This window comes from Coregonus lavaretus, assembly GCF_964263955.1.
Source record: "Coregonus lavaretus genome assembly, chromosome: 21".
NCBI lineage: Eukaryota > Metazoa > Chordata > Actinopteri > Salmoniformes > Salmonidae > Coregonus > Coregonus lavaretus.
The window spans coordinates 2,244,973-2,270,528 of record NC_140008.1 but is presented as its reverse complement, the minus strand read 5'-3'; the positions used below and the strand labels follow the sequence as shown (position 1 = coordinate 2,270,528).

General features: G+C 46.0%; 1 protein-coding gene across 1 annotated transcript; it reads right to left on the bottom strand.

The window, feature by feature from the left end:
• Positions 1 to 4,109: 4,109 nt before the first annotated feature.
• Positions 4,110 to 21,420, bottom strand: LOC311148680 (DNA-binding protein RFX7-like; the record flags this gene model as incomplete). The annotated part of the gene is made up of 11 exons (XM_084185660.1): positions 4,110 to 6,443; positions 9,746 to 11,069; positions 11,329 to 11,510; positions 11,723 to 12,030; positions 12,410 to 12,620; positions 14,366 to 14,567; positions 15,117 to 15,239; positions 15,446 to 15,481; positions 17,567 to 17,652; positions 19,708 to 19,741; positions 21,284 to 21,420. The coding sequence occupies 11 exons, from the start codon at positions 21,418 to 21,420 to the stop codon at positions 4,110 to 4,112; spliced, it is 4,977 nt and encodes a 1,658-aa protein (XP_084041786.1).
• Positions 21,421 to 25,556: the final 4,136 nt, after the last annotated feature.

Sequence of the window (25,556 nt, the reverse complement as noted above, 5' to 3'; positions counted from 1 at the left end):
AGTGTTGCCTAGGCAACAACAAGGACCTCCTCCACCAGACATCGACATGCCGCTGTCTGTCCCAGTGTTGCCTAGGCAACAACAAGGACCTCCTCCACCAGACATCTACATGCCGCTGTCTGGCCCAGTGTTGCCTAGGCAACAACAAGGACCTCCTCCACCAGACATCTACATGCTGCTGTCTGGCCCAGTGTTGCCTAGGCAACAACAAGGACCTCCTCCACCAGACATCTACATGCTGCTGTCTGGCCCAGTGTTGCCTAGGCAACAACAAGGACCTCCTCCACCAGACATCTATATGCTGCTGTCTGGCCCAGTGTTGCCTAGGCAACAACAAGGACCTCCTCCACCAGACATCTATATGCTGCTGTCTGGCCCAGTGTTGCCTAGGCAACAACAAGGACCTCCTCCACCAGACATCTACATGCTGCTGTCTGGCCCAGTGTTGCCTAGGCAACAACAAGGACCTCCTCCACCAGACATCTACATGCTGCTGTCTGGCCCAGTGTTGCCTAGGCAACAACAAGGACCTCCTCCACCAGACATCTACATGCTGCTGTCTGGCCCAGTGTTGCCTAGGCAACAACAAGGACCTCCTCCACCAGACATCTACATGCTGCTGTCTGGCCCAGTGTTGCCTAGGCAACAACAAGGACCTCCTCCACCAGACATCTACATGCTGCTGTCTGGCCCAGTGTTGCCTAGGCAACAACAAGGACCTCCTCCACCAGACATCTACATGCTGCTGTCTGGCCCAGTGTTGCCTAGGCAACAACAAGGACCTCCTCCACCAGACATCTACATGCTGCTGTCTGGCCCAGTGTTGCCTAGGCAACAACAAGGACCTCCTCCACCAGACATCTACATGCTGTACACAGATTTTCAAAGCTTCTCATCTTTTTGTTTCTCGCCCCAAAACGCAACAAAACTCCTTACAGTTATACGGCGCGTTCCAAAACGGCACCATATTCTCTATATTAGTGCACTACTTTTGACCAGGGTCCTATGTGTCCTGGTCAAAATAAGTGTGCTACGTAGAGTGCCATTTTGGGGATGCGCACCAAGTTATATGTGTTTCTCTTCACTGATAACATGGTCTCTAGGAGTGCATGGATGATTATAAATCCCATGTATAGCAACCTCTTACGATATTATCACTTCTAACGTAAAATTACTGCCGTTCTTTGGTATGGAAATAAGGCTGGGCTTTCTGAAAGACGATTCACGATTCGTTTGTATCTAGATCTTAAGTTGACATCATCAAACTCCACAAAACAAATCTATGCAAATATCTTTGCAGCCTCTGTTGCCTTCAATGACACATTTAGCCATCTCCATATCCTTTATATAGTGTGGAGTCCCAGATGGCACCCTATTCACTGTATAGTGAACTACTTTTGACCAGGGCCCTGATGAAAAGTAGTACACTAACTAGGGAATAAGGTGCTATTTGGGACACAGCAATATTTTTCAAGCCTGTGAGTGACACTCTGGCCACTGAAACGTGTGTCCGCCTGTCTTGACATTTTTATCCATCTACAACTGATACTAAGTAAGGACACACACAGTGTGGTTTATTCTATACAGCATGGATGCATTAAGTGACACTGCAAATAAAAAAAGAACCATAAGAAATAGTATTGAAAACATTATCAGAGTTTATACAGCTGCCTTGATGGTGAATGGTGAAGCTCTGGATGGTTCTAGATCCAGAATCTGTTTGGTTCTAGAATCGCTTCTAGAATGTGCAGATTCCATGTACTACTGTACTATTATCCACAGTCAGTCTGTAAAGATGGCGCAAGGTCTTGGACTTTGGAAATAAGGCAGCCAAGTTTGTCGTTGCTTCCCTTCCTAGGAGTGTCATATTACGGTACAAAAGTAGCACAGGCTTTGAAATGTAAGATTTCACTGTGGGATAACGCTGTTCAGATATGAACCAGTACCATTGATTTGGTATAATGATAATGTATGATGAAGATAATGTCTTAAATTCAGCACCTGGTAGCTCCCAGATGGTTGCTACCCATTTAGTATTCGGATATGGCAGGCAAATGTACTGCTAAAATGTAATGTCATTAAGTTGCCTACTGATTCCAATATTGTATTTTTCTGTTTGGATTCACTTTTGAAACGCATTCTTCTAAAACAGGATACAACATCCTACAGCAAAATTTTTTTGGTGAAGTTCATTTGTGTGTTTGTGTGATTGTGTGTGTGTGATTGTGTGTGATTGTGTGTGTGATTGTGTGTTTTTGTGCCAGAATTCCTATGTATTAGGTGATTTCTGAACATATTGCATTGTTGAATGAGTAGACATAAAATGGAAGATATGGTTTAACTTTGTGGTGTTCATCATACCTTGGGAAATCTATCCCTTACAACAAGTCTGCCACCGAAATGCCTCCGCGGGCCCTGGTCAAAAGCAGTGCACTATGTAGGGAATAAGCCCATGTCTCACGGCATACTTTAAAATCCCTTCTAATACTTGAAATGCACTCATTTTTGATTTCATTGGAAGGTGAAATGAAGTGGTACTGTGATTCAGATAACAACAATAACAGTGCTATAAAGCAGCTTGTCAGTAGGACAGGTTAGGCTAACAGTGCTATAAAGCAGCGTGTCAGTAGGACAGGTTAGGCTAACAGTGCTATAAAGCAGCTTGTCAGTAGGACAGGTTAGGCTAACAGTGCTATAAAGCAGCGTGTCAGTAGGACAGGTTAGGCTAACAGTGCTATAAAGCAGCGTATCAGTAGGACAGGCTAACAGTGCTATAAAGCAGCGTGTCAGTAGGACAGGTTAGGCTAACAGTGCTATAAAGCAGCGTGTCAGTAGGACAGGCTAACAGTGCTATAAAGCAGCGTATCAGTAGGACAGGCTAACAGTGCTATAAAGCAGCGTGTCAGTAGGACAGGTTAGGCTAACAGTGCTATAAAGCAGCGTGTCAGTAGGACAGGCTAACAGTGCTATAAAGCAGCGTGTCAGTAGGACAGGTTAGGCTAACAGTGCTATAAAGCAGCGTGTCAGTAGGACAGGCTAACAGTGCTATAAAGCAGCGTGTCAGTAGGACAGGTTAGGCTAACAGTGCTATAAAGCAGCGTGTCAGTAGGACAGGTTAGGCTAACAGTGCTATAAAGCAGCGTGTCAGTAGGATAGGTTAGGCTAACAGTGCTATAAAGCAGCGTGTCAGTAGGACAGGTTAGGCTAACAGTGCTATAAAGCAGTGTGTCAGTAGGACAGGCTACAGTGCTATAAAGCAGCGTGTCAGTAGGACAGGCTACAGTGCTATAAAGCAGCGTGTCAGTAGGACAGGTTAGGCTAACAGTGCTATAAAGCAGTGTGTCAGTAGGACATGCTAACAGTGCTATAAAGCAGCGTGTCAGTAGGACAGGTTAGGCTAACAGTGCTATAAAGCAGCGTGTCAGTAGGACAGGTTAGGCTAACAGTGCTATAAAGCAGCGTGTCAGTAGGACAGGTTAGGCTAACAGTGCTATAAAGCAGCGTGTCAGTAGGACAGGTTAGGCTAACAGTGCTATAAAGCAGCGTGTCAGTAGGACAGGTTAGGCTAACAGTGCTATAAAGCAGCGTGTCAGTAGGACAGGTTAGGCTAACAGTGCTATAAAGCAGCGTGTCAGTAGGACAGGTTAGGCTAACAGTGCTATAAAGCAGCGTGTCAGTAGGACAGGTTAGGCTAACAGTGCTATAAAGCAGCGTGTCAGTAGGACAGGTTAGGCTAACAGTGCTATAAAGCAGTGTGTCAGTAGGACAGGTTAGGCTAACAGTGCTATAAAGCAGCGTGTCAGTGGGAGTGTTTAGGCTGGCACCTTTCACTGGACAAATGGCCAAGAGTCCAGAAGTTTTTTTCCTGACAAACAGTAATAAAAAAACAAGATACATACACATTACTCACAGTTCAAAACATAAGACAACAAACAGAAATCATAAATACTTATTTAAAAAGATCATTTGCATCTGAATTGGCACCCTATTCCCTATATAGTGCATTTCTTTTGACCAGGCCCTCTATAGGTCGACCCTATGGACCCTGATCAAAAGTAGTGCACTATATAGGGAATAGGCATCCATTCTGGATGCATCCAATAACAACATTAGCCCAACATCTCTACAGTAGCAGGCTGGTCTTTGCTCTCCAGCCAGTCGAAAGAGGCGTTCACAGTATCACTACATATCTGCTGAAACAGAGGGTCGTTCTTCAGCTCTTCCAGTGTGGCGTCTTCGTACTGTTCTTGCTGCTGACTGGACGGATTGAACAGGAGGTTGGCGTCCAGCGTGTTCAGGTCAGTGATGCTATTGGAGAGGTCGGCGGTCAACCTGATGTCGTTGGTGAAGTCGGACGCCACGGCGGCGTTAAGCTCTGACGCCACCTGACCGACCAGTTGAGAGCTGGGGTTGAGGCCTTCAGCGTCGACGTTGAGGCCGTCGTCACCTAACAGGTCTTTAACAGTGTTGTTGAAGTCCAGCTGTTGCTGAGCCTCATCCTCCTGCTGCTGGGTGATGGTGGGCTGGAGGAGTACCTGGGACTGGGGCCGGAGAAGCTGGAGCCCGGCCTGGAGCTGGGGATGGGGACTCTGGAGCAGCCTAGCCTGGGATTGGAGCTGGGTCTGGGCCTGGAGCTGTCCCGAGTCTTCCTGAAGCTCTTGGAGGTCCTGGATCTGCTGGAGCTCCAGGTCCACGTCCTCGCCAGGACCTGATTGTGCTTGGTTGTCTCCAGAGGAGAAGCTCACCCCCCCCCCGCCTCCTCCAGCGCTGGTGAGGTAGCTCCCATGCCGCTGGAGATCGAAGGAGGCAGGGCTGGAGCTGATGGTCTGCAGCTGAGGGTGGGACTGGCGGGTGTTACCTCCTCCCCCTCCGGTTGTGAAGCTCCCTTGGGTGGCCTGGCTCTGAGACTGGGTCTCCAGCATCTGGGTGAGGTTCATGCGGGCGGTGTAGTTGGAGGGAAAGTTGTTGATGCCCAGGCCCCTGACTGTGTCATCCACGCCAGAGTCCATCTTACTCAGGAGGACGTTGGTGATCTTAGTGGCATTACTCTGGTTCTGTCCCTGGATGACCTGCATCTCTACAGGAAGCAGCTCCATCTCCACAACGCTCTGCATCATGATGTTTAAGGGCACCGATTGGCTGCGCTGGGCCATGCTGTGGAGGTTACTACCCACCGATTGGCTGTTGGACAGGAAGCTGAGTATCTCGGAGGAGGTCATGGGGGAGCTGAAAGGGGAGACGACCAATCGAGTGGTTGTGCTAGTGCCGGGGGTTGTGCCGGTACCGCTGAAGGTCCTCTGGCGCACGGCGGGGCTCACGCTACGGCAACGGAACGTCCCACCCCCTGACGATGAGGCTCCGCCCTTGTTGTCCAAAGGGGCGGGCACAGCAAAGCTCTCATCCTGTTTGGTTGGCGTGTTGGTGGGCGTGGTCAACACGCTGGTCATCTGCTGTTGCACCGGGGAGATGGGAGCGAAGTGTCCGCCGTCCTGCTGTCTGGACTGGGCCTGGAAAGACTGGCCACTGTGGCCCGGAACAGCGAAGGCGTGCGGCTTACGGAAGTGGTCGTCCACTAGATCCTGGTAGCTGGGCAGGAGTCCACCAAGGCTGTGGTTAGAGATGGATAACCCAGACCCTGGCCCTGCTCCGACTCCTCCAGTTGCTCCAGTTCCACTACTGTTGTAGCGGTTGTTGATCCACTCCAGTTTAGCCTTGTCTGGGTGAGTGGCCATGGGCCTCTGCATGGGCTTGACGGGGCTGGAGGAGACAGACACCACGGAGGCATCGTGGTAACCCCCTGCCATGCTGGAGTTGATGGGGGTGAAGGCAAACGGGTTCCTGCACTCCACAGGGCTAGGCGGTATGCTACTAGAACAGTTGGACAGAGCGCTTATAGGGGTGTGTCGGCCTCCTAGAGGCCCCTCCACGGGCGTGATAGGGGCCATGCTGTGATGGCAGCAGGGGCTCCCTCTGGTCAGCCCGTGCCCACCGAGAGTCATCTCCGTGGGGGTTGGAGTAGGGGTGGGGGTCGGGGTGGGGGTCTGGACGGGGGTAATGCTGCTATGAGCAGACTGGTAGAAAGAGGAGTTACCCCCCTGGTGGTGGGTGTTGATGATGGGCCCCTGGGGGCCCCCAGGCTGGCCCTGGAGAGAGATATTATCCACACAGCTACTGAACAGTGGCTGCAGGCCCTTCAGTTTCATCTGTTCTTCCATCTGAACCAGTTCCTCTACTATGCTGTCCTGGGTCATATCATCATCGTTAAAGGAGAAGTAGTCCATGGTGGAACCGTGCTGGGAGGCTGAGGAGGCAAAGTCCACCATCTCCTGGTGAAGGCCTGTTAACTGGGCAGAGGAGTCTGAGGTCTTGGACATGATGTTGGGGAGTTGGTGTTGGTCCATGGTGGAGCCCAGGGCCTGCTGCTTGTTGCGGTCTGCTGGTATCTAGAATAGACAATAATGGAATATAACTTTATTGACCATCAGAGGAGGACAATGTTTCATTGGCATCACCATACAAGGATGATTAAAAACGTTACATTGCATTTTAATCAGTAAGGTCTCTGGTGTTATAATATTGTGGAATGACACTTTAACAACTTTTCGAAACTCTACTAATTAAAAACAGTTAGCCTGATGCAATGCATTATACATAGACATAGAGGGACATACATATAAGCTGTGTTCGAATACTCATACTAACCTCACTAACCATACTATTTGTGACAGAAATTGAGTATGTAGTATGCTTATTGGTTATAGTACAGTGAGGGAAAAAAAGTATTTGATCCCCTGCTGATTTTGTACGTTTGCCCACTGACAAAGATCTGATCAGTCTATAATTTTAATGGTAGGTTTATTTGAACAGTGAGAGACAGAATAACAACAACAAAATCCAGAAAAACGCATGTCACAAATGTTATAAATTGATTTGCATTTTAATGAGGGAAATAAGTATTTGACCCCTCTGCAAAACATGACTTAGTACTTGGTGGCAAAACCCTTGTTGGCAATCACAGAGGTCAGACGTTTCTTGTAGTTGGCCACCAGGTTTGTACACATCTCAGGAGGGATTTTGTCCCACTCCTCTTTGCAGATCTTCTCCAAGTCATTAAGGTTTCGAGGCTGACGTTTGGCAACTCGAACCTTCAGCTCCCTCCACAGATTTTCTATGGTATTAAGGTCTGGAGACTGGCTAGGCCACTCCAGGCCCTTAATGTGCTTCTTCTTGAGCCACTCCATTGTTGCCTTGGCCGTGTGTTTTGGGTCATTGTCATGCTGGAATACCCATCCACGACCCATTTTCAATGCCCTGGCTGAGGTTCTCACCCAAGATTTGACGGTACATGGCCCCGTCCATCGTCCCTTTGATGCGGTGAAGTTGTCCTGTCCCCTTAGCAGAAAAACACAACCAAAGCATAATGTTTCCACCTCCATGTTTGACGGTGGGGATGGTGTTCTTGGGGTCATAGGCAGCATTCCTCCTCTTCCAAACACGACGAGTTGAGTTGATGCCAAAGAGCTCGATTTTGGTCTCATCTGACCACAACACTTTGACCCAGTTCTCCTCTGAATCATTCAGATGTTCATTGGCAAACTTCAGACGGGCCTGTATATATGCTTTCTTGAGCAGGGGGACCTTGCGGGCGCTGCAGGATTTCAGTCCTTCACGGCGTAGTGTGTTACCAATTGTTTTCTTGGTGACTATGGTCCCAACTGCCTTGAGATCATTGACAAGATCCTCCCATGTAGTTCTGGGCTGATTCCTCACCGTTCTCATGATCATTGCAACTCCACGAGGTGAGATCTTGCATGGAGCCCCAGGCCGAGGGAGATTGACAGTTATTTTGTGTTTCTTCCATTTGCGAATAATCGCACCAACTGTTGTCACCTTCTCACCAAGCTGCTTGGCGATGGTCTTGTAGCCTATTCCAGCCTTGTGTAGGTCTACAATCTGTTCCCTGACATCCTTGGAGAGCTCTTTGGTCTTGGCCATGGTGGAGAGTTTGGAATCTGATTCATTGATTGCTTCTGTGGACAGGTGTCATTTATACAGGTAACAAACTGAGATTAGGAGCACTCCCTTTAAGAGTGTGCTCCTAATCTCAGCTCGTTACCTTTATAAAAGACACCTGGGAGCCAGAAATCTTTCTGATTGAGAGGGGGTCAAGTACTAAGTCATGTTTTGCAGAGGGGTCAAATACTTATTTCCCTCATTAAAATGCAAATCAATTTATAACATTTTTGACATGCGTTTTTCTGGATTTTGTTGTTGTTATTCTGTCTCTCACTGTTCAAATAAACCTACCATTAAAATTATAGACAAATCATTTCTTTGTCAGTGGGCAAACGTACAAAATCAGCAGGGGATCAAATACTTTTTTCCCTCACTGTATGTGTATAGTTAGTATGCCAAAAGTTCCCGGATGTCGTACTACGTTCACCAAAATACGAAGTATTCAAGCAGTGGAAACTATTTCTGTGCTTTTAGGGCCCATAATGCAATTCTTCATAAAATGGGCGTCGCCTCACAACGTTTTCAGATTTGAAGAAAATGGCGGAAAATATGCAGCCGAAGTCCGACGAGAGCGGATACAAATTCATCGCTTTAACTAATTATGACAAATGTTAAGAAATGTAATAAAGTAATGACTTTTTAAATAAGTTACGTTGGCTGACAATTTGTTAGCTACGCTATCCTTACGAACCGCATAGCACATCACTACAGCGGTATATACCGTTATGTTAGCTAGCTATCTAACGTCAGTTGGCTACTAAGGGTGTGTTCGTAAATTCAGAGCGTTGTCAGTAGGGTTGATCCGAGCGTTCTGACAACACAACATTTACATTTTAGTCATTTAGCAGACGCTCTTATCCAGAGCGACTTACAGTTAGTGAATACATATTTTTTTTATACTGGCCCCCCGTGGGAATCGAACCCACAACCCTGGCGTTGCAAACGCCATGCTCTATCAACTGAGCTACATCCCGGCCGGCCATTCCCTCCCCTACCCTGGACGACGCTGGGCCAATTGTGCGCCGCCCATGAGTCTCCCGGTCGCGGCCGGCTGCGACAGAGCCTGGATTCGAACCAGGATCTCTAGTGACACAGTTAGCACTGCGATGCAGTGCCTTAGACCACTGCGCCACTCAGGAGTACAACCGCAGTCAAGCACCCAAGCTAACTGGCTAACATGTTAGCTACTTCCAGACACATCAGAGAAACACCTCACTCTGACCATTTTACTCGCCCTAGCAGAGCTGGTTATTACTCGCCCTAGCAGAGCTGGTTATTACTCGCCCTAGCAGAGCTGGTTAGGCTGTTTTCATGTTATCCAGAGCGTTTGGTGACTGTAACTGTGCTGCTGGCAACAATTTAATAACGCTTTTTTGCCGACGTTTACTGACACCGGGCCATATTCAACCGCTGTTGATTTTTTTACGAATGCCTGTTAACTGACCCAATGCAACCTATTGACTTGATTATTCAAGTAATTCTTAGCTAAGTGGTATAGTCGTTGTGCGTTCTTAATGGACATTGTTAATGAAGTCATAAGATGTCTAGCTATTAATTTGTTATGCTAACAAGCTAGCAAGAAGTTGCATAGCAACAGCATCAACTTCCGGTAGACAGGCTAAGCACTAGTATGCTCAACTGAAAAGATACCGTTCGTTTACATTATACTAAAATGAACTTATAGTATGTAGTATACAGTATGGATATTCTAACACAGATAGAGACTCACATTCTGACTGAAGGCCTGTTTCTGCAGCTCCTCCAGATGCCCTGCTGCTGACTCCTCCCACATTGTGCTCTTCATGTCCCCCATCACAGAGACAGAGGCCTCAGAGTGTTGCTGTGCGCCTACTGCCATCACAGAGACAGAGGTCTCAGAGTGGTGCTGCTGCTGCTGCTCAGACACTGTGGTGGTGGTGCTACCAGGGGCTGCAGTGCTGCTGGTGTGACTGCTGACAGTGCTTAGTGTTGGTCCTAGAGAGGACGGATCTTCGCGTTTCACTACCAGCAACGAGGAGACCTGGGGCTTCACACTGACAACAGTCTGAGAGGAGGAAAGGGAGGAGATCTCTGTGTTTGTGACGGGCGAGTCGGACAGCGCCAGGATCTGCGTGGGCACTAGGTGTTGTTTCACCGTCACTCGACAGGGGGCGCTCTCAGGTCTGGCAGGGGTGCCAGGTCTAGCTGGGACCCTCTTGACGGCAGCGCTGACCCATGGTTTGGGGTCAAAGGTCACACTCAAAGGCTGCTGGGAGATGAAGACGCGCTTCACAGGGATGACGTGGGAGGAATCCAGCCCGGGGCCGGTTCGCTTCCTGGGGCTCTTGACCCCTGACGGGCAGGACGAGGAGTCATTAGGCGACAATAAGGTAACAGCCGACGAGGAGGACATTCCGCTGACACTAGGAGCGTTCTGATTGGCCGAGGGAGCAACAGTCAGATACAAAGTACTTTCTTGGTGACAGGTGGTGGCGATGCTGCTGTTATTGCTGTCCTGCTGAGACCCCGCCCCCTTGATCGCTGCACTGGTGGTCACTCTGTCAGGTCCTGGAGAGCATTTGACCAGGAGCGAGGGTTCACTGGCCGCCCGGTACTTGGTGGCCCTCTCTGGACCCTTGGCCCCACCGGGGGGCTGCTGTATGGGGCTCTGTTTATCACAGTTAGAGCCCAGGTTATTGTCAGTGATGATGACTTCAGGGGCCACTGTGGGAGTAGGGGTGGAGGCTGGGGCACCAGGCCATACTGCAGGGGACTGGGGTGTGGCTGGGGCTGGGGGGCCTCCCTGGCTCTGTCCCTGTTGCTGAACCGCCTCTAGGGCAGCGATGGTGGTAAAGGTGGTGGTGGTGGTGGTTCCCACCCCGGCCGAGGCTGAAGCTGGCCTGAGGACCATACTGTTACTGCTGGTGCTGATAGTGTTGCTAGGGGCCAGGGAGATGGTGGTCATCTTGACAACGTGGTGGGTCTTGATGGGGCTGTTGGTGATGAGCAGGGTGGGGGGCGAACGCAGGGTGATGGCCCCTGTGGCTGAGGGCTTGGGGAGGATCTGGGGGTACCTGTGGGTCCAGGAGATGGAAATAGATTAACACAAACTACAGCTTTATAGTGTGTATTAATGTTTATTAGACAGTGTCTATTTAACCAGCAGAACATTAACGCATTACACTAACCCTTACCTTAACCCCACTGAAACTATACCCAACTTAACCCATGTTCCTGAACCTTAACCCTAACCATACTTCATTTGACCCCTATGCCTAACCTTAGGTTTTGGTTCTGAGGGTGGAGTATACACTTCCTTATTATGGTTGTTACCTGTGCCTGGCCAGGCGGTCGCCCACGGGGCTGGCTGAGATGTTTTGGGGCGTCTTTGGGGACTGCCTATGGGTCAGCGACTGGGTGTGGGTGACCACCTGGAAGTTGACCGTTGGCAGGACCTTCCCCTCGGTGGATCCCACCGGGCTCGGGGAGGCCATCAGCTGTCTGCTCCTCTGGACCTGCCGGGGAAAACAGACACGGTGGAACATGTTAGATCAGGAATTATGGCTATTAGCATTAACAACCCAAAACACTTCTTGGAAAAACACTTTATTTCTGTGTATTTTTAGACTACTTAGTGTAGAACCATTATCAATCTTGTCTGATCTCTGTGTGTGTGTGCATACATCGGTGTGTAAAACTAGAGAAGAAGTTATTAACCCCTTCTTACCGTGATGGGGCTGGAGACAGCTGCCACCACTATACCAATGGTAGGTTGTGGTGAGAGCAGAGCAGGACTTCCACAGGGGATAGCTGGCCCTGGGGTGCTGGCCTCGGCCCTCCTGGCCTGGTTCTGTCCCTGGGCCTCTCCAGGCAGGGGGGACTGGAGCTTCTGATCCTGCTGCTTCTTCTGGATCTTCCTCTGGAGCTGCTGCTTGGCGTCCACCGAGGGAGAGGCCAGCGTCTTCACCTGCGGCTGGAAGGACGAGGCCTCGGACGTGGCCACGAACGCAGAGGTTGGCGTGGGCGTCTTCAGACCTGGTGAGACATACAGATGAGAAAATAGATTCTTAGTAACAGATACTTTTTAAAGTCAACACACCTGAGAATTGTTTAAAAAGTTGTTGAATCTGCAGAACTAGCGTTTGACTCCGGCACCCAAACCATTACATCTTCAACTAGAGTTGAGCCCCCTGTTGACAGTTGAGCCCCCTGTTGGCAGTTGAGCCCCCTGTTGGCAGTTGAGCCCCCTGTTGACAGTTGAGCCCCCTGTTGACAGCGGAGCCCTGTGTTGACAGCGGAGCCCCCTGTTGACAGTTGAGCCCCCTGTTGACAGTTGAGCCCCCTGTTGACAGTTGTCATCAACACGCACCCACCCAATACCCTTCCTACCACCATCCCCATTAGCCATGCCTACCTGTGGGAGCCCCAGTCATGACAGTGAGGGCAGCCATGGACTTGGTTCCTATGTAGTGACTGTTGAGCAGGAAGCGAGCCAGGTCCTCCACGGCATCAAACTGTCTGCTGAGGACCTTCTGAGCCCACTCACACACCAAGCCACAGGCCGCTGAGCGCATCTCATCCTCTGCACTGGGAGACTGGCCCGACGACGGCTCCATTAACTCACACTGGGGGGAGATGAGGGAAGAGGGTCAGTAGGGAAGAGGTCGTTCAGATCTGATATCCTGTCTGAAGTTAGGGAAGAGGTCACTCAGATCTGATATCCTGTCTAGAGTTCGGGAAGAGGTCATTCAGATCTGATATCCTGTCTGGAGTTAGGGGAAGAGGTCATTCAGATCTGATATCCTGCCTGGAGTTAGGGGAAGAGGTCATTCAGATCTGATATCCTGCCTGGAGTTAGGGGAAGAGGTCATTCAGATCTGATATCCTGCCTGGAGTTAGGGGAAGAGGTCATTCAGATCTGATATCCTGTCTGGAGTTAGGGGAAGAGGTCATTCAGATCTGATATCCTGCCTGGAGTTAGGGGAAGAGGTCATTCAGATCTGATATCCTGTCTGGAGTTAGGGGAAGAGGTCATTCAGATCTGATATCCTGCCTGGAGTTAGGGGAAGAGGTCATTCAGATCTGATATCCTGCCTGGAGTTAGGGGAAGAGGTCATTCAGATCTGATATCCTGCCTGGAGTTAGGGGAAGAGGTCATTCAGATCTGATATCCTGCCTGGAGTTAGGGGAAGAGGTCATTCAGATCTGATATCCTGTCTGGAGTTAGGGGAAGAGGTCATTCAGATCTGATATCCTGCCTGGAGTTAGGGGAAGAGGTCATTCAGATCTGATATCCTGTCTGGAGTTAGGGGAAGAGGTCATTCAGATCTGATATCCTGCCTGGAGTTAGGGGAAGAGGTCATTCAGATCTGATATCCTGCCTGGAGTTAGGGGAAGAGGTCATTCAGATCTGATATCCTGCCTGGAGTTAGGGGAAGAGGTCATTCAGATCTGATATCCTGCCTGGAGTTAGGGGAAGAGGTCATTCAGATCTGATATCCTGCCTGGAGTTAGGGGAAGAGGTCATTCAGATCTGATATCCTGCCTGGAGTTAGGGGAAGAGGTCATTCAGATCTGATATCCTGCCTGGAGTTAGGGGAAGAGGTCATTCAGATCTGATATCCTGTCTAGAGTTAGGGGAAGAGGTCATTCAGATCTGATATCCTGTCTGGAGTTAGGGGAAGAGGTCATTCAGATCTGATATCCTGCCTGGAGTTAGGGGAAGAGGTCATTCAGATCTGATATCCTGCCTGGAGTTAGGGGAAGAGGTCATTCAGATCTGATATCCTGCCTGGAGTTAGGGGAAGAGGTCATTCAGATCTGATATCCTGCCTGGAGTTAGGGGAAGAGGTCATTCAGATCTGATATCCTGCCTGGAGTTAGGGGAAGAGGTCATTCAGATCTGATATCCTGCCTGGAGTTAGGGGAAGAGGTCATTCAGATCTGATATCCTGTCTAGAGTTAGGGGAAGAGGTCATTCAGATCTGATATCCTGTCTGGAGTTAGGGGAAGAGGTCATTCAGATCTGATATCCTGTCTGGAGTTAGGGGAAGAGGTCATTCAGATCTGATATCCTGTCTGAAGTTAGGGAAGAGGTCATTCAGATCTGATATCCTGTCTGGAGTTAGGGGAAGAGGTCATTCAGATCTGATATCCTGCCTGGAGTTTGGGTGGATCTACTAGGGTAAATTCAATTTCAATTCAGATCTAAACTGAAATTCCAATTCTAATTTTCAATGAGATTTGGAATTGGAATATCAATTTACTTCCTGAATTGAAATGGAACAGACCCCAACCCTACAATCTACATGTACTTGCTCTGAAATGATTATAGCCACTTCCTGGCTAAAAAGCCATCATGTAAACTTACCCCGTCGCCTGACTTTTGTAAGTCCAGGTTGGGCAGAGAAGGCATGTGAACAAAAGCTTTCTTCCTCAGTCCACTGTAACAGTATTTAGATTTGCCTCTCATGCCCAGGCGGCGAGCCTTCATGTTGGGAAAGACATTCTTCATGATCTTTCCGAAGTCTGCAGCACTCAGTGGGTGATAGGCAAGACTGTCACAGTAACTCCTGAAACACATTCACGATAGACATGACATGTATTATCACAATACAATCTGTAGTGCAGGAGGTTGGTGACACCTTAATTGGGGAGGACGGGCTCGTGGTAATGGCTGGAGCGGAATCAGTGGAATGGTATCAAATATTAAAATACATCAAACAAATGGTTTCCATGTGTTTGATGCCATTCCACTGGCTCCGATCCAGACATTATTATGAGCCGTCCTCCCCTCAGGAGCCTCCACTGATATGTACATGTATTATCACAATACTATACATGTTATTCCTAGCCACTGTATTTCTGCCCCTGCACTGCTTGCTCTTTGGGTATCTGTAAAGCACTTTGTGTGAGAACACAGGTAGGGTTGCAAAATTCCCGTAACTTTCCCAAAATTCCCAGGTTTTCCAGGAAATCCTGGTTGGAGGATTCAGGATTTTCCTGCTTATTGCCTTTTGACTCCAGGAATCTTTTGCAATCCTAAGTACAGGTCAATACTCACTTGTACTCTAAGTACAGGTCAATACTCACTTGTACTCTATGTACAGGTCTATACTCACTTGTACTCGTCGTACACCTCTTGCTTTGGCAGGGACGTCTCGGGGTGCTCCTCTAGGTGATTCCGGATCCAGTTGAAAGCGTACATCTGCTGTGTTCGGCTGGACGACATGCCACTCTGGTCACTGAAACGGTTAAAGTTACAAAAACACAAACAAATTAGAGGGGGCGAAACGTTCTTCCAAACTCATATATGTTCTTGTGATGTGTTTGACCAGACAAGACAGTGTGTAAAAAGCCAGTCTCCGGTTTTGTTTCCCATTTCTTTCAATGAATTGTGTGTGTGTGTGTGTGTGTGTGTGTGTGTAACGTAACGTAGAGGAGTAAGTACCATAGTCCAGGAGTGGAGGCTCTCTGATTCTCAGTCCTAGTGATGTTGAGGTGATGGGTACGTAGACAGTGATATATAGAAACAAATTAAGGACACAGAAAGCTGGGTATAATAGCAAATCAATCATTATACTAGTATCATCGCTTCGTAATGATACAAATAAACGATTATATGAACGGACATAGGCGTCAGATCAGAAGACAGAGACATCAGTGGTGAATATTGATGCAAAGGAATTTCAGACACTTTCTTTTCAAATGCACTGAAATATTAGTCAAACTAATACATCCTGCTTGTGATCAAAAAGCAGCCGGGTAAAACAATATTATCAGGCAACCCAAAAAATGAAATCTAAGACAAATCGAAAGCTGTCACGTGCACCACAATCAGCACAGCAGTAATAATATAGGCTACAAAGGACAATGAGATACAGAATACTTTTTTTGTGTACTGTATGTATCCTCGACAATTTTGCCTTCAGAAAGTATTCACACCCCTTGACTTTTTCCCACATTTTGTGGTGTTACAGCCTGAATTTAAAATGGATTAAATTGAGATTATGTGTCACTGGCCTACACACAATACCCCATAATGTGAAAGTGGAATTATGTTTTTAGACATTCTTACAAATTTAATTAAAAATGAAAAGCTGAAATGTCTTAAGCCAATAAGTATTCAACCCCTTTCTTATGCCAAGCCTAAATAAGTTCAGGAGTAAAAATGTGCTTAACAAGTCACATAATAAGTTGCATGGACTCTTATGTGCAATAACATGATTTTTGAATGACTACCTCATCTCTGTACCTCACACATACAATTATCTGTAAGGTACTTCAGTCGAGTAGTGAAAACACAGATTCAACCCCAAAGACCAGGGAGGTTTTCCAATGCCTCGCAAAGAAGGGCATCTATTGGTAGATGGGTAAAAATGTAAAAAGCAGACATTGAATATCCCTTTGAGGATGGTGAAGATATTAATTACACTTTGGATGGTGTATCAATACATCCACTCACTACAAAGATATAGGTGTCCTTCCTAACTCAGTTGCCGGAGAGGAAGGAAACCGCTCAGGGATTTCACCATGAGGCCAATGGTGACTTTAAAACAGTTACAGAGTTTAATGGCTGTGATAGGAGAAAACTGAGGATGGATCAGCAACATCTTAGTTACTCCCCAATAATAACCTAAATGACATAGTGAAAAGAAGGAAGCCTGTACAGAATAAAAAATATTCCAAAACATGCATCCTGTTTGCAATAAGGCACTAAAGTGGATAAGAGCGTCTGCTAAATGATGTAAATGTCAAGTAAAACTGCAAAAAAATTTGCCAAAGAAATTAACTTTATCTACCGAATACAAAGTGTTATGTTTGGGGCAAATCGCAAACATCACCGAGTACCACTCTTCATATTTTCAAGCATGGTGGTGGCTGCATCATGTTATGGGTATGCTTTTCATCGGCAAGGACTAGGGAAGTTTTTAGGCTATAAATACATGGAATAGACAGGCACAGGCAAATTCCTAGAGGAAAACCTGTTTCAGTCTGGGAGATGAATGCACCTTTCAGCAGGACAATAACCTAAAATTCAAGGCCGAAAATACACTGTAGTTGCTTACCGAGATGACATTGAATGTTCCTGAGTGGCCTAGTTACAGTTTTGAGACTTGGAAATGGCTGTCTAGCAATGATCCAACAGCCAACTTGACAGAGCTTGAAAAATGTTTTTTAAGAATAAAGTGCAAATATTGTACAATCCAGGTGTGCAAAGCTATATAGACTTACCCAGAAAAACTCACAGCTGTAATTGCTGCCAAAGTTGCTTCTGCAAAGTATTGACTCAGGGGTGTGAAATTAGATATTTCTGTATTTCATTTTCAAAAAAAAAAAAAAGGTTTTCACTTTGTCATTATGAGGTATTGTGTGTAGGTGGGCGCGATTTTTAAAAATATTTAATCCATTTTTGAATTCAAGCTGCAACACAACAAAATGTGGAATAAGTCAAGGGGTATGAATACTTTCTGAAGGCGCTGTATCTGTTGCCTGGTGTAATATTTTACGTCTTTTGAATCGTCAAGTCAAATCAAATACAGCTAAATGAGAGAAAAAGAGAATACGTTACCTTTTATCATTGCCATTGTTGGGACCAGAAGGCAACTTGAGATAGAGGTAGAGTTTTTCGATGTCTGTAAACTTCTCAACATCTTGCTGTAAAATGTCAAAAAGAGAGGTAAAAGAGAGAGACAAAACATGTTTTGATGAGCATTTAATAGGACAGACTTGGCGTATCGCTGTGACCATGGCAACCAACCTGCTTCTCTGCCACTGCCAGTTAGTTACCTGCCTTTGGTTGAATGTACTGATTGTAGCCAAGTCGCTCTGGATAAGAGTGCCTCCTAATGACTCGAATGTAATGTAAACGTAGCATAGATATTATGATAATCAAAACGCTACACGTGTTGTATATACAGATGCTGCCAGCGGGCACACTGACAACACGTCTTTGATTTCCACTACAAAAACAGACTCCACCCCAGCTCCTTTTCTATTCGCCTCTTTGTTGCTAGGGGAAACCACACTTATGAATGAGGTGAGAGTTGTCAGCCAATCAGCGGAGAATAAAAAAATTTTTTTTACTGGACTCCACCACTACCAGCGTGCCGTTTGCCTGCTAGCTGCCGCCTGCCACTGTCTTTTCTAACAATATAGGTTAGCTAGTCTGCTTTCATTCTGTTATGATTGACACAAGTAGGTCTAAGCATACATGTTAATTGGGTCCTCCTTATATGAGTTAGGCTTATTACCAGGGTCATGTTCATTATATAAGCAAGAAAAAGGAAGAAAACGGACTGAAACAGGGAGGAACTAGTACCTGGACATAAGAGTACCACATTATTAATCATAATACTCATAAAACAAAGAAATGGTTCCAATATTTATTCCACCCTTAATTTTTCCCCATAGGGGATTTTAGAAACACTTAAAATAAGGGCTGTGTTTCGTGTAGGCTTACTCTTGCGTGACGTTTTGATAACAGTGTAAATTTATCTAGGACAAGGTGACTTTTATCAATATATTTGCCTGTATTTACCCCCCCCCCAAAAAAAAAAGAAATAACTACAAATGCCATGATGAGCTTGACGAGACTGCCGAATCGAGGCAAAGGTAAGAATGTCTGGATAAACTATGTTAGCTAAATTTAGTAATGAATAAATTGGCTAAACTCCTTTTTAAATTGACAATTCTGTGCAAGTTTTAAATTGACACAACACATGTTAGCAAAGATGTCAGCAAGAGATGACGTGCAAGAGCTTGCAGGGATTTGTAGTCTTGCATGATGTCTACTTTTGATGCGAAAATGCCGCATTTTCGCATCAAAAGTGAATATATTGATAAAAGTCACCTTGTCCGAGAGAGATTTACATGGTTATCAAAACGTCACGCCAGGGTAAGCCTACAGGAAACACAGCCCTTATTTTAAGTGTTTTTAAAATCCGCTATGGGAAAAATGAATGGTGGAAAAACGATTGGAACCATTTCCCTGTTTGACCGCTAGGTTTTATGGGTATTATGACACCTTCACTGTGGGGCTCTATAAGGTCGTTTTTTTAATGCTACGGTGTGCCACAATGAACACAACCCAGGTTTAGACTGCATGGCGTAACGTTATCAGTCCAACACCAGATCAGACAGAGATATGAGGGTGAACAGACAGACAGACAGACAGACAGACAGACAGACAGACAGACAGACAGACACTCGGACATGCTCTCAATGTTGACACAGACAAGGTAGCTACATCGTTACTAAAGCCAGTGATACCTTCAGGCTTGGGGTCAATTCCATTTCAATTCCAATGAATCCAGAGAGTAAACAAAATTCCAATTCCAAATTGTCCTTATTGAAAAGCGTTGAAGAGAATTGGAATTTCAGTGTACTTTCTGAATTGGAATTTATATGGAATTCACCCCAACCCTGGACAGCTTATAGTCCTTCTGAAGCCTTATGACACTATGAAGGCTCATACATGCTTATACCCAGTTATAAATCATTATACCTGCAGCCTTTAAATAAAGTGTTACTGAAAGACAGTCGTTGCCCTAGCAATTTCCGGTATTTCTGAGCCATATTCTTCACAAACCCACAAGGAAGTAAAAATGATTGCTAAATTGGTGCACACCGGTACATGAGCACCTTTTAACTGAGCCAAACTCTTGTTTTTCACTCTGCATCAAAGTCGACATATTAATAACAACTACTCACCAATATGTTGTCCACTTTTGATTGTACAGATTTGCTACAATGAGGAAGAGAAAGGCAGAGTGATTGACAGCGGAACAAGGCAGCAGCAGAACATGTTCTCAAAAGACCTCAATCTCACACAACAGAATGTTGTATGCATCTCAAATTGACCCTTTTCCCCTAGGGCCTTCCTAAACCCTACCCACCTGTGTAGATCTGATAGGATTTGATAGGTGCTACGACTGGGCGGTATACCATATTTTACGATACACCGGTATTGATGCACAGACCGGTTTGGGTTTTTACTTTACCTTCTATAACGGTATTTGAATGTTTGGTTTGTTAAAGGTGAGGCCCCAGTGCATACATAAAAACATTAAAATAATTCATACTGGGAGGCCCTTATTATTTATATTCTAACTATAGAATTAGAATAAACATTACATTTCCAACAGTTCACCCAAATGTTTTGATCCAAATCGCAATTGCAACATTTTGTTAAGAAATAAGGCATAGATTTTGGCCCCTATGTCATGCAGCCCTAGGTGGCAGTGTGGAAATCTCAAATGAGTGAATGAGGAAATGCAGAAATTGATGAGAATGCACAAAAATATTTTTGGTTGAAGTTGAATTGAACAGTACAAAACAATCAGAATGGAGAAAGTCCTGTTTAAATCACTTAGAATGTACGTGTTGTTGCCACCCTAGGGTCACGCACTACTCATAAAGCAAATGTAGAACTTTTATTATTCAAAAACATCAAATATCATCATACCGTCAAAAATGTGAAACATACCTTGATATGATATTTGGACCATATCGTCCATCCCTAATAGGTGCAATGTGCTGGATATTCCACCTTGCCAAGGTAGATTTATATCATATCAAATCCTTTCAGATCTCCACAATGCAGTGCATAGAGTCTAGGAATGTTATTTTTGACAGGTCTCATCACCAAGAATATGGAACAGTACATGTTATACACAAACTCTGTATTCAATGACATTATGGGTAATTTGTGTCAGGGACCTATAGCTGACTAATCATACTTGCAGACTTATGACTATTATTGATAATAGACGAGTGTCGGTGCATTGGACTCGGGTTTCATTGGGCCTCCTATGGCCACGCATACATCATTATAACGATGTAGCTAGCTGTCATGATGTAGCTAGCAGGCTGCAGAGCTTGTGTAGAGCCAACTAGAGCGATAGCTTTTTCAATATGTCTGGAAAATTGTCTAGCAAGCTTGGCTAACTAGCTAGCAGCAATTATTTCACAGCCAGCCCCAGCAACAAGGACATACAACCAATATTAGCTAGCTAGCTAGCTAACCTAACCTAAACCCAATTCATATTCTACTACTAGCTAGCTACTTCAATACACACCAGTGTAGTTATCTATTAGCTAGTTACATATTGATTAGCTAAAGAATCGAAGACGTAAACGAGAATGGGGCGAGTTAAGGTAGAATACAGGCGAGCCCCCGAGCTGTCATCATTTTGTAGCTGTGCAGCACCGTAGCTAATTTATAAACTAGCCAAGTGAAGTGTGTGGTGTGTGCATTGACCATTGAATGCATTAATATATATCTTACCAAATTGAATTCTTTATTTTGTACTGCAACGCATTGGCCTCGGGGCCCTGTAGTCCCGGTACTAACGTTGGAAGAGAGCCCAATCCCGAGGTGGGCTTCAGCTGACCAGGTTGTTGCTGTTCATCATCATCGGCCATCACGATGATATTCTCGTTGAGGGGAGGTGGGTTGGTCGGGGGTCTAACAAATAGGCCTCATCCTGCTTATACCTTGATATAGCGTTGCTTCCCCGGCTGTGGCAGTGCATGCATGACGCCAGAGCGGAGTACCCACCGTTTGATGATGAGGATCGTATGAGCTAGGTCAACCTACTGTATCGACGATAGATCATGACGGTTAAGACTATTACTTGACTGCATGCGGGAACACAAAAGGCATTATTTCGCAGAGAGAGGGGCTGGCCACTGCTGCAAACAGCGAGCACGCCTGCTGCAGGCTACGGAAGGCGATGCTGCTTGCAGGCTGTAGAGGCGCACGCGCAATCACATTGATGGAAAATAATGAAGCTGCAACATCAGTTCAGATACAGTATTAATGTTTCCATATCAAATTGATAATAACAACAGTGTAATAAGAGTATAGCAACAGTGTAATAGCAGTATAATAGTAACTAACATAATAACGCTATGGGGGGCCAGTATGAAAAATGTATGCACTCACTAACTGTAAGTCACTCTGGATAAGAGTGTCTGCTAAATGACTAAAATGTAAATGTAATACAGTATTTGAACAAAGTCAGCTCCAGCTGAGACCGATAATTTACGAACAATAAACTGCTCAAGCAGTTTCCGAAATGTTTTCATAATATAATAATATAATTTACTAAATGTAAAAACAATGCAGGCGATTCATGCAAAAAATCTAATTAATTTTCGGTGTAATTCATAATGTATCACACTAGTCAGTACATACAGTGCATTCGGAAAATGTTCAGACCCCTTGACTTTGTCCACATTTATTTTTTTTTATTTTTTTTTACGTTACAGCCGTATTCTAAATTGGATTAAATTAAATTCGTTCCTCATCAATCTACACACAATACCCCATAATGACAAAGCGAAAACAGGTTTTTAGACATTTTTGCAAATGTATTAAAAATAAAAAACAGAAATACCTTATTTACACAGTGGCCTCCATCACTCATAAATGGTAGAAGTTTGGAACCACCAATATTCTTTCTAGAGCTGGCCGCCCGGCCAAGCTGAGCAATCGGGGGAGAAGGACCTTAGTCAGGGAGGTGACCAAGAACCCGATGGTCACTCTGACAGAGCTCCAGAGTTCCTCTGTGGAGATTGGGGAACCTTCCAGAAGGACAACCATCTCTGCAGCACTCCACCAATCAGGCCTTTATGGTAGAGTGGCCAGATGGAAGCCACTCCTCAGTTAAAGGCACACGACAAACGCTTGGAGTTTGCCAAAAGGCACCTAAAGACTCTCAGACCATAATAATATGCCATTTAGCAGACGCTTTTATCCAAAGCGACTTACAGTCATGTGCGCATACATTTTTATGTATGGGTGGTCCCGGGGATCAAACCCACTACCCTGGCGTTACAAGCGCCGTGCTCTACCAATTGAGCTACAGAGGACCATGACCATGACCATGACAAACAAGATTCTCTGGTCTCATGAAACCAAGAGTGAATTATTTGGCCTGAATGCCAAGCGTCACGTCTGGAGGAAACCTGGCACCATCCCTACGGTGAAGCATGGTGTTGGCAGCATCATGCTGTGGGGATGTTTTCCAGCGGCAGGGACTGGGAGACTAGTCAGGATCGAGGGAAAGATGAACGGAGCAAAGTACAGAGAGATCCTTGATGAAAACCTGCTCCAGAGCGCTCAGGACCTCAAACGGGGGCGAAGGTTCACCTTCCAACAGGACAACGACCCTAAGCACACAGCCAAGACAATGCAGGAGTGGCTTCAAGCGAAGTCTCTGAATGTCCTTGAGTGGCCCAGCCAGAGCCTGGACTTGAACCCGATCGAACATCTCTGGAGAGACCTGCAAATAGCTGTAGAGGATCTGCAGAGAAGAATGGGAGAAACTCCCCCAAATGCAGGTGTGCCAAGCATATAGCGTCATACCCAAGAAGACTCGAGGCTGTAATCGCTGCCAAATGTGTTTCAACAAAGTACTGAGTAAAGGGTCTGAATACTTATGTAAATGTGATATTTCTGTTTTTGCTTTGTCATTATGGGGTATTGTGTGTATATTGATGAGGGGGGGGGGGAAAACAATTCAAGGCTGTAACATAACAAAATGTGGAAAAAGTCAAGGGGTCTGAATACTTTCCGAATGCACTATGTCTAGCTTGGGCTAATCTAATGACTGTAGGGCTAATCACATATTTTACTTGTTGCAATACTGCCACCCTTTTGTCAATACTGGTGTTGCAGTTTTCACCTACATCTAGGACCAGTAGGAGGCACTCTTCCCTCAAATTAGACCCCCCAATGCCCCAAGGGAAGTGATTGGAAACGTTGACGTTGCACTGTGTAGGATGACTATGTTGAAGATTCAAAGGCACTTATCTCAAGAACAAGGGTGTCATGGCTAAATTACCTCAACTGACCCTCTTACAATCATGGCCACCTATGACATAATCATCCAAATGGCTCATTCATTCATTCATTCATTCATTCATTCATTCATTCATTCATTCATTCATTCATTCATTCCCTCTCATCTCCCTCAACTGCATGTTCCCATTCATTAAAGAGATTATTTGGTTGTTTTGTATACCTTTTAGCCAGTAGTTCTGAAAGTAGTGCTCACGAGTCCAAAGTGGTCCCCAAATATTACGTCACACAACACCACATGACCAAAAGTATGTGGACACCTGCTCGTGGAACATCTCATTCCAAAATCATGGGCATTAATATGGAGTTGGTCCCCCCCCCTTTGCTGCTATAACAGCCTCCACTCTTCTGGGAAGGCTTTCCACTAGATGTTGGAACATTGCTGCGGGGACTTGCTTCCATTCAGCCACAAGAGCATTAGTGAGGTCGGGCACTGATGTTGGGGGCGATTAGGCCTGGCTCGCAGTCGGCGTTTCAATTCATCCCAAAGGTGTTCGATGGGGTTGAGGTCAGGGCTCTGTGCAAGCCAGTCAAGTTTTTCCACACCGAGCTCAACAAACCATTTCTGTATGGTCCTCGCTTTGTGCACGGGGGCATTGTCAGGCTGAAACAGGAAAGGGCCTTCCCCAAACTGTTGCCACAAAGTTGGAAGCACAGAATCGTCTAGAATGTCATTGTATGCTACAGCGTTAAGATTTCCCTTCACTGGAACTAAGGGGCCTAGCCGGAACCATGGAAAAGAGACCCAGACCATTATTCCTCCTCCACCAAACTTTACAGTCGGCACTATGCATTGGGGAAGGTAGAGTTCTCCTGGCATCCGCCAAACCCAGATTAGTCCGTTGGACTGCCGATGTTGAAGCATGATTAATCATTCCAGAGAATGCGTTTCCACTGCTCCAGAGTCCAATGGCGGCGAGCTTTACACCACTCCAGCCAATGCTTAGCATTGCGCATGGTGATCTTAGGCTTGTGTGCGGCTGCTCGGCCATGGAAATCCATTTCATGAAGCTCCCGGCGAACAGTTATTGTGCTGACGTTGCTTCCAGAGGCAGTTTGGAACTCGGTAGTGAGTGTTGCAACCAAGGACAGACGATTGCTACGCGCTTCAGCACACGGCGGTCCCGTTCTGTGAGCTTGTGTGGCCTACCACTTCTCAGCTGAGCCGTTGTTGCTCCTAGACGTTTCCACTTCACAATAACAGCACTTACAGTCGACCGGGGGAAGCTCTAGCAGGGCAGAAATTTGACGAACTGACTTGTTGGAAAGGTGGCATCCTATGACGGTGCCACGTTGAAAGTCACAGAGCTCTTCAGTAAGGCCATTCTACTGCCAAAGTTTACCTATGGAGAGTGCATGGCTGTGTGCTCGATTTTATGCACCTGTCAGCAACTGGTGTGGCTGAAATAGCCGAATCCACCAATTTGAAGGGGTGTCCACATACCTTTGTATCTGTAGTGTATGTATGTTGGGGATTGTAGTTCAACTAGTAATTAAGCAACATTTTCAAGTAGCTTTGTGGTAGTTGAACTAAATTCAGATCTAGGTAGTGTTTTCAGTAGTTAATAAATTTTTTTTTGCCATGCAGCGGTGTAGCTAACTACTGGAACTACACACTTTGGCAGAAATAAAATAAATGTGTGAGGTAGGCAATAATTTCTTATTCGGCATCAGACCTGCCTAATTCTCACTT